This window comes from Leishmania braziliensis, chromosome 31 (assembly GCF_000002845.2).
Source record: "Leishmania braziliensis MHOM/BR/75/M2904 complete genome, chromosome 31".
Taxonomy (NCBI): domain Eukaryota; phylum Euglenozoa; class Kinetoplastea; order Trypanosomatida; family Trypanosomatidae; genus Leishmania; species Leishmania braziliensis.
The window spans coordinates 932915-941353 of NC_009323.2; the positions used below are offsets into that span (position 1 = coordinate 932915).

General features: G+C 58.6%; 1 protein-coding gene across 1 annotated transcript; it reads right to left on the reverse strand.

The window, feature by feature from the left end:
• Nucleotides 1-3550: 3550 nt before the first annotated feature.
• LBRM_31_2080 (hypothetical protein, unknown function) lies at nt 3551-7582 on the reverse strand (the record flags this gene model as incomplete). The annotated part of the gene is made up of 1 exon (XM_001567154.1): nt 3551-7582. One exon carries the CDS (start codon nt 7580-7582, stop codon nt 3551-3553), a length of 4032 nt encoding a protein of 1343 aa, XP_001567204.1.
• Nucleotides 7583-8439: the final 857 nt, after the last annotated feature.

Consider the following 8439-nt stretch of genomic DNA (forward strand, 5'->3'; position numbering starts at 1 on the left):
TATGCGTCAGTATAGGAGAAAGAGGTGGAAGGGTGTATTAGTCCATGCAGTGCATTGGCGACGAACATCCGCACTTCTTTACACCATCGGGGAGGGGAAGGGGGCGCACTGAGGAGGCACACTGGAAGGCGCTCTGACAGAGCCGCAATAGAAGAGCGAGATTACAGAAAGAGATCGCCCAAGCAGCACACAGCCCCCCCTCCCCCCACACACATCCACACATACTTAGGGGGGCGCGTGTATTTCACCGCGTTCAGTCCACCACGAACAAGTCGACAAACAGACGTGCTTACAACCACCACGCCACCCATGCCTCTACTGCACTGCGGCCACATCCTGGTTGTCAAGGACGAGCCGGCCTGCCGTTGAATCGGGCCATGCGGCTCACGGGCTCTTCTGGTCCTTCCACCCCCTTCTTCGGATACGCGCTGCACGGTTGGCACTACACGAACCTGGGTGGACTGCATGCCCTGATCCAGGCGGGCCGCATTCAGGGTCTTGCTCGAGAGCAGAGGCGGTGGCGTCTGTTGTGCGGGTAACAGGCAGTGGTCTAGACGCATGCCGGATGACCTCAAAGAGAAGGTTGACCAGGTCCAGATCGGGGCCTTCTGAGACCCTGTAGTCTGGCTGTACGCCATGGCTCTCCGCACTAGAGTCCGGAAGACTCCATGATGTAATTAGGGGTCTTGCCTTGTCTTCAGCACCTGCGCTTCGTCAGCCAACCCAGCCGGGACTAGGAGATGCTGCATGCTTCACGCACGTACTGTGGGGCTGATTGGTAGGGATTTCTTCACGCCATTTCCGTCTATCGCTCTTGTTCTTCTGACCTCTGCATTCTTTGTTGGAATGCAGACACGCTATGCCAGCTGTGCGTGGAAGCACCCACGTAGTGCTCGCACTATTGGATCGTTAGATGTGCTTCACGACGACTTTGTCGTCTCGAGAGGAAACATCGCTGTCTGCATCTTCTGTTTCCGCTGCTTCGATGGAAGGTGGCGTGTCGGAACGGCTTGCCCGCATGTGCTGTGGGAGGCAGAAAGCTGAAAGCCCAAAGGGAACAAAACAGCGCCTTGGCTGTTATTGGACTTTGTGCTAGGCTGCAGCGATATCGCGGTAGCAGTAGCGGCACATGTGCTGCTGGGTTGGGTTGGGCTGGGGCGCAGTGGAAATAAAGAAGGACAATTCCAGCAAAAACGCTCTGTCTCATTTTACCCAGGAGGAGGGAGATGTTCACGTGGGTGTGAGGAATGAAGACGACCTGCGCGTACTTCAGCGGTGGCCCATGTCGAACACGTGCAGCGAGCTGCCTAAAGTGAACACGTATCCATCGGTATCCCCCCTGAGTAGCAGGGACGCAGTAAGTGTACCGGCATCCCTATGTGTCAGCTCTCTACCAACGGGAAAGCCTCAGCCCAGGGAGTACATGACTGCCGTTTTCTTCTTGAGACACACGCACACACGCACACACACACACACCCAAAGACAAGAAAAAATCACCCCACTTCTCGAGTGGCTGTGCTCGCATAGGTGTGCATAGGCGTGGACATGTGCTGAACCCCAAGACGGCGGGTGTGAAGGGGGTGGGTGGGAGGCGGCTTGAAGCCTTCAGAGGGAGAGCCGTGAAGAAAGGCCAAAGGCGGTGCAGCCGTGCTGTTTCGAGTGGTGGTGAAAGCAGCGAAGTGACCAGCCAAGGGAGGGGGTTGGGGGTTGGGGGGTGCTCGCGTGAGAGGCACAGGCTAATGTAGTAGGCACTTTTCGTGTGGCTCCCACCCCCAAAAGGCTCTTTTTCTCGTCGTGGAATGCCTCGGATGTCTTTTCGCCTTGAGTGCGCCTGCATCCGCAGCAGGGCATTCCACTCACATTCAAAAAAAAAACAAACAAAAAAAGAGAGATGACGAGATCGGCGAGCGAGGGGAGCAAAGGGGCAGAGGAACCAGAGGGGGGAGTGTGTGTGTGTGTGCCCGGAGGGCTATGCCCAGTGGTAGAAGGCCGAAGCGCAAACAAAAAGGGAACATGGAGAGTTCGCGAACTCCTGCTGGTGGTGCATTTCTGTCGAGGAAGGAAGGACAAAGAGAGGGAAGGTGAAAGGAAGGCGCGAGAACTCATCAAGAGAGAGAGGAAAGGGGAGGGGGAGAGAAGTAGAGGGCGTGTGCCTGTGCAGAGGAGTGCAAGTGAAACAACCAACAGACGATGGTGAGTAGAAACAACGGCGAAAAGAGAGTGAAAACAGAGAAGGCGACCTCACAAAAAGGGGGGAGGAGAGAGGCAGACACGAACCAGACCTCTGGAGTGCTGCACTATGGGCAGAGGGGATGGAGCAGGAGGGGGTTGGGGAGCTGCACAGGAGGTACTGAGAGTAGCGACGCCTTGCCAGATGGTGGAACCACTAGGGTGTCGCCTGAAGCCATTAACAAGCCTGAGCCGTAGTAGGGCTGGTGTAAAAGCTGAGGGCACAAGAAGACGAGTTAGTAGCACCAGCACGACCAACAGCAAGAAAAGGGGGTGGGTGGGTAAACAACATCGAAATGCGAAGACAAACAGAGTTTGACTGGGACGCATATGTACACACATGCAAACACACACAGAGAGGGAGAGAGAGGGAGGGAGGGAGGGAGGGAGGGGGGCATTACAGAGTTTGACAGATACGACATGAGCGCAAAGAAAAAAAGGGGGTTGAGAGGGAAACGTGTGTGAGGGATGATGGCGTGAGTCATGGCGAAGGAAGAGAGCCGTGATAACGAGGCACACAGAGAAGACACACAAGAGAGAAAACGCACCCTTCCCATGGTATGTTTCTGATGTTTATGTCGTGGTTGAAATCCCATAAAGAGAACAAGAAACTGTGCAAAGGGGAAGAAAAAAAGGATAAAGACAAGCAAGATGCTGCTCGTGCGTGTAGCGGTAAAGCAGAGCTGACGCGATCGAGAGACATCGACAGAGAGACAGAGGGAGAGGGAGAGGAGGTGCAAGAAAGACAAACGAAAAGAGAGCTCGAAATAAAGCGTACACAGCTGACTTTCCTCCTCAGTCGCTGCCCCCCCCCCCCCCCCCATTCTCTGTGAATCAGGGAGCACCAGCTCTGGGGGGGGGGTGCATCCCCTGCATCCCAGTTTCCAGATATGGGGAGTCAACAGCAGCGAACAGGAAAAAAAGAAAGAAAAACACACAACACACAGGGGAGAGAAACTGCGACAGATGCGAAGCCACCGCACCGCACCTCACACAGCGGCAAACACACAAGTAAGCAGAAGGATATACAGATAACCTGAGATATATGCAAAATCGTTGAGGCACCAACGTGCGAGTAGGAGGAGCTGAAATGGGGAAGAAAGAAAGAAAGAGTAGCCGCTATACCCCGCTGTATTGAGGATCTCCCTAGAAACAGCACGAGCAACGCAGCGATAAAGAGCAACGCCAGTGGCAACCCAGATCGCCATGATCCACCGCAGCTCTAAAACATCGATACACAAACTAAGAGGGAGCTGTGCCGGCTTCCCTTTGAGGTCGCGCACCACGAGATGAGAGAGGACAAAAGGAGGCTCGAGAATTCTCAGACTTCGTCCTCTTCACAGGCGAGGCCCCCCTCGCTAAGGAGTATCTTGACAATATTACGCACCTCCACCGCAGTTGGCCGCTTGGACGGGGTGTGAGACACGCAGCAGCGTAGCGTGCTCCGTGCGAGCTCGCTGTATTTCTCGGCAAACATTGGTGTGTCGAACGCCTCTGCGTTGGCCACCACACGCCCCTCTACCACTGCATCACAGAACGCCTGCCCTCCGTTCTGCATGAGCACCAACAAGTCTGGAATAGTGCCGAATGGCTGTCCGTCTTCATTCGTTGTCCACCTCCAGCAGGGCTCACCAGTGAGAGCTTCTAAGGCAAGAAGACCGTAGCAGAAGAGATCGCACGGGGGTGTGGGTAATGTGCCGGTGGCCATGGCAGGGCTCATGTAGTGCGTCCCAGGAAGCACGAAGGGGATCCGCTCGTGCATGTACAACCCGACTAGGCGGCAGCTTCCGTCCGAGTCAACCATGACAGTGTCAAGGTTGAGGTTGCCGTGTGCGACGTTATGCTCGTGAAGGAAAGACAATGCGGACAACACCTGCAACCCAAACCGGATAGTTGTGATTGTCGGCAGCCGTCCGTACCTGTTTAGCAGCTCTCGCAGCGTCCCACCAGGGCTGAACTCCCAAATCAGTACCACGCCACCCTCCAGCGAGTGGGAGTACCCGATAAGGGAAATGATGTTGGGATGGCGGAGGTATTGGTACTTGACAAGGACAGCTTTCATAAAGGCCTCTTGGGTTGGAGAAGGCCCGCATACAGGGGTGGCGCTGCGCAGTGTGTCGGACATGGGACCCGGTGGCGCATCGCGAATGGTTTTGGCCACCACAGGATGAACGTCTCGGAACGTGAAAAAGCTGACCGATGCGATGAAGCCAGCGGAGCCCAGGGCCATCTGCATGCCCTGCCAGACTGGGATCCCCTCACCCTCGCCCTTGCGGCGTGACAGATGCCAGTACAGTCCCATATGGTCACGGATCCACCTGGGCGCCGAGGGTAGCACGCACCGGAGAGTCATCTGCCTCTCCTGAAGGTACACAACGCTGCGGTCGTGAATCTCTGGGTAGTTCGAAAATTCTCTGGAGTCCCGCACGGCTCTCCCAATGAACAGCCTTTGACGCCCTTCCGTAACGCCTCTCTCCACTTCTCTTGCAGTCTCGTGCACACTTTCAGGATGACCTCCTTCAACAACGTCTTCAGAAGGCCTCTTACTCAACACCTGGCTGAGGTTCAACGGCCTAGTGCTGGTCCTGCACAGCGGCTCCGTGATGCGCCACCGCACGCGGTGCTCGCACTCGCGCACCAGCCGCCCCACCTGCTCCGACGCGGCGCCGCCCGTCGCGGCGCTGGCAGCCGCCTCGCGACGCATGCTCGGCGGCAGCAGCCCGGGCTCCAGGTCCTCGATCTCGGCGACGCCGCGGTAGGCGTTCAGCGCGCCGGCGTAGTCGCCGCGCAGCATGTGCGCGAAGCCGTCGCAGCAGCAGCGCGCGTACCGCTGCCACGCCGCGTCGCCCACCACGCGCCCGGGCAGCGCCTCGTACAGCACCACCACCTCGCTGTCCAGCCCCGCGCGGCCCGTGCGCAGCACATCCACGGGGATCAGCCGCACGCCGTGGTCCACGGTGCCGCAGCCGCGGCTCCTGCGGCGCACCTCCGCGCGCAGCAGCGTCGCCGTCTCCTCCGTCACGGCCACGCGCACGCCGATGCGCTGCGGCACGCGGCCCAGCGCGCGCTGCACGTCGCGGCCAAGCGCCACCTGTAGCGTCTGCTCGCTGCCGGCGGGGCAGTACTGCCCGCACGTGAACAGGCTCGTGTCCAGCAGCGCGTGCACGTCCGGCATGGGCGACGCACCACCGCCCCGCGCACTGGCGCCGCTGCCGCCCTGTGCGTCCACCCAGCTCACCAGGTCCAGCGCGAAGGCAGCGGCGCGGCGTGCGTCCTGCGCGGCGTGGCGCCACGTCTCCTCCGGCGGCGCGAGGGCCTGCGGCTGCGGTGCCGGCTGTGCGGCGGGGACGCCGTGCCTCATGGTGGGCGCGGCCGCCGGACTCGCTGCTCCCTGTCCACGCGGCAGGTGTGCGCGCACGGCGCTGTGGAAGTGCAGCACGCACGCGTCGGGGCAGACGCGATGCAGCGTGCCGTGGTGCGTGCGGCACAGCTCCTGCACGGCGGTGAGGAATGCGGTGAGTGCGGCCGGTGTGGGGAAGGGGCCGCTGTTGGCGGTGTTGGCTGCGTGTGCCGTTTTCTCGGCCGCCGCGATGAGTCGCTGGCCACGGATCTGGAGAGGCTCCTGCTCTTCGGAGAAAGGTGATGAATGGGGCGAGCTTTGGGCGGTGGTGTGAGATGCGATAGGAGTCGTCGAAACATAGACGACGGTCGAGAGGTGTAAAGACAGCTTCGTGGCTTTTAGTTTTCGGCGCCTCCGATTAGTTAAGGGGCGCGAGGAGCGCTGCGCAGGGCTGTCATACCTGCGGCTGGCCGTGCTGTCCGTGACGCGCTGTCGTAGGCTTTCCGGAACGAAGGCGTCGACATTGCGCAGCTGCTTCATCGTTTCATTGTGTGCTTGGATGAGCGCATCAAACTCCGCAAAGCGAATCAACTTGCTGCCTCCAGCGTGGTAGAGCTGACGGCCGCCGTGCTTGACGCTGGCAAACAGGCTCGCCTGCACGCCGCTGAGGGGCTTCGAGACGGTGCGGTGGATAAGATACCAAAAAGAGAGAGTGAGGAGGAGCACTGTGAAGGCTACGATTCCGTTGTTGATGTGGCGAATGCGCGTCAGCGGCATAGTGATGCTCGTTTGCATGCTGGCATAGATGAGAGGTAGAGAGAGGCCTCCAGACGTCGTGCAGGTCCATGCGGTAACTATGGCAGGTGCGCCGTCGTGCTGGAATTCAACAGTGCTACTGCTGACCCCGTTCTGCAGCGCTGTGAGGTCGACGTACTTGAGTGCAGCGCGCATGAGTGGGTCACGGACATCGCTCACCTTGAGGTAGGTGACATTGGTGCTGAGCAACGGTGTGTAAATGGTGGAGTTGAGGATCGACTGTTGGCCCCAGTTGTTCGACATGATGGTGGGGTCGGGGGTATCGAGGCTTTGGCTGATGAGGAGCGCAATGCGGGCACCTGCGCGCTGCGTCCCGTCGGGCTCACGTAGAAGCCTCGAGGCGTTGATGTACAGGTGCACATAGTCGGTGGAGGTAATCTCCGGCGCTAGGGGGTCTCTGTACTCGATGCCGATCGGTACTTCCATCTCCATGAGGTGCGGCAGAATGGGATGCACACGCCACGCGTTGCGGTGGCCGATGCTCGGGTTGTGGGTGGCCCTGGAGATGGGGGCGATGCTCGTGCTCTCGTTTATAATGCTCGACACGTTACGTGCAGCAAATGGCCACACCATCGCCGCGCGCAGCGGACGCTGGAAGTGGTAGGTGTCCTTGTCGACGTAGTAGGTGGCGTTGACGGTGTGGTTGTAGGATACGTACCCGGCGAGACTGTCCGTCGACTCGTCATCAGTGAACCCATGTATGCAGGCGATTGCCTCTTGGAGTGTGAGGGAGGTGACTGATAATGTGTCGAAGGACGTGTACTTGTCGTACGCCGTGAGGAGGGCGCAGAGTGTTGCAAGTGTGTCCTCGGACTGCATCAGGACTGGGTAGCGTACTTGCAGCGGTAGGATGTGGACGGCAAGGCCGTACGCGGCACTGATCTGCTGGCTCAGCTGCTTGCTGGTGACGTTCACGTGGAGGGCGTGCAGCTTGTGCCATGATTCGAACACCGCGGTGGATAGGAGTGTCTGTGTGACGACAGAAGTGCAGAGGCCGACACTGAAGAGGAGGACGAAGAAGAGAATCGTCCAGAGGATGTCGACGCGGCACACAAAGTCGCAGTACGCGGCGCGCTTTGCGGCGCGGGGCGGGTTCTGCGTGTGCGCGTACAGCGGTGGACACGTCTCTGCTCGCGACCCTTCACTGCAAGGAACCTGCGCTGTGGTGAGAAGCGTTGCGTTGAGAGAGGGCTCCATGTTGCGCTGGACGAGCAGTGGAGGAAGAGGGAAAAACAGCGATGGGAAGAGTGACAGGGGTTGCAGACGGGTGCGCAGGTATGAATACCCACGCAAGGGTGCCTGTACTTTGCCGCTGATGGGGCTACGACCTCAGTAGAGGTGCCTGGTGCCGAGGAGGAGAGAGGGCGAAAAGTGAGGGAGTGACGATAGGGAGAAGTGGAGGTGTGTATGCGTGTGCAAGGCAATGAATTATGGTTGGGAGGAAAGAATCGTCGCGGACAAAGCGGGATGCACTAAGACAGGCGATAAGAGAAGAGAAAAAGGCCTGCTCTACTACATGACGATGTGGAGAGAGAGAGAAATTACCGCATTCCGCACCACAGGAGTGCCTTGCGCATACCTGTGCTTATTGTGTACCAGATCCCCCGAGCTGAGTGCTGCATGAGCTCATTTTTACCTGCGTACTGATGTATATGGAGTTTTGCAAGGGGGGAGAAGTCGTGACAGCGGAGGCGCTGCCAGTGAGATGAGACCATCCAAAGAGAGAGCGGACGAAATTGAATGGGGTGTGGGGGTGAGGAAAGGTAAAGCCAGTAAAATGAAAGAACGGGATGAGAGAAATGGGGAGCAGCTATCCAAGGCGATGGCGCCGTAGAAGTACTGTGCACTTGGGATGATGGCGACTGCGATATACCTGCGCTGAAAAAAACGCTTCGAAAAAGGAAAAGAGCGAAATGTACAACCGCAGTGCTGAGCCCTTCACAACCGATAGAGGAGGCGCAAACGTAATGGATGTGCAGTGTGCTTCCAGCAACGAGCTGCGCATACACACTCCCTCGAGCGCACGTCGCAGTTTTTCTGCAGCAGCTGCCCAG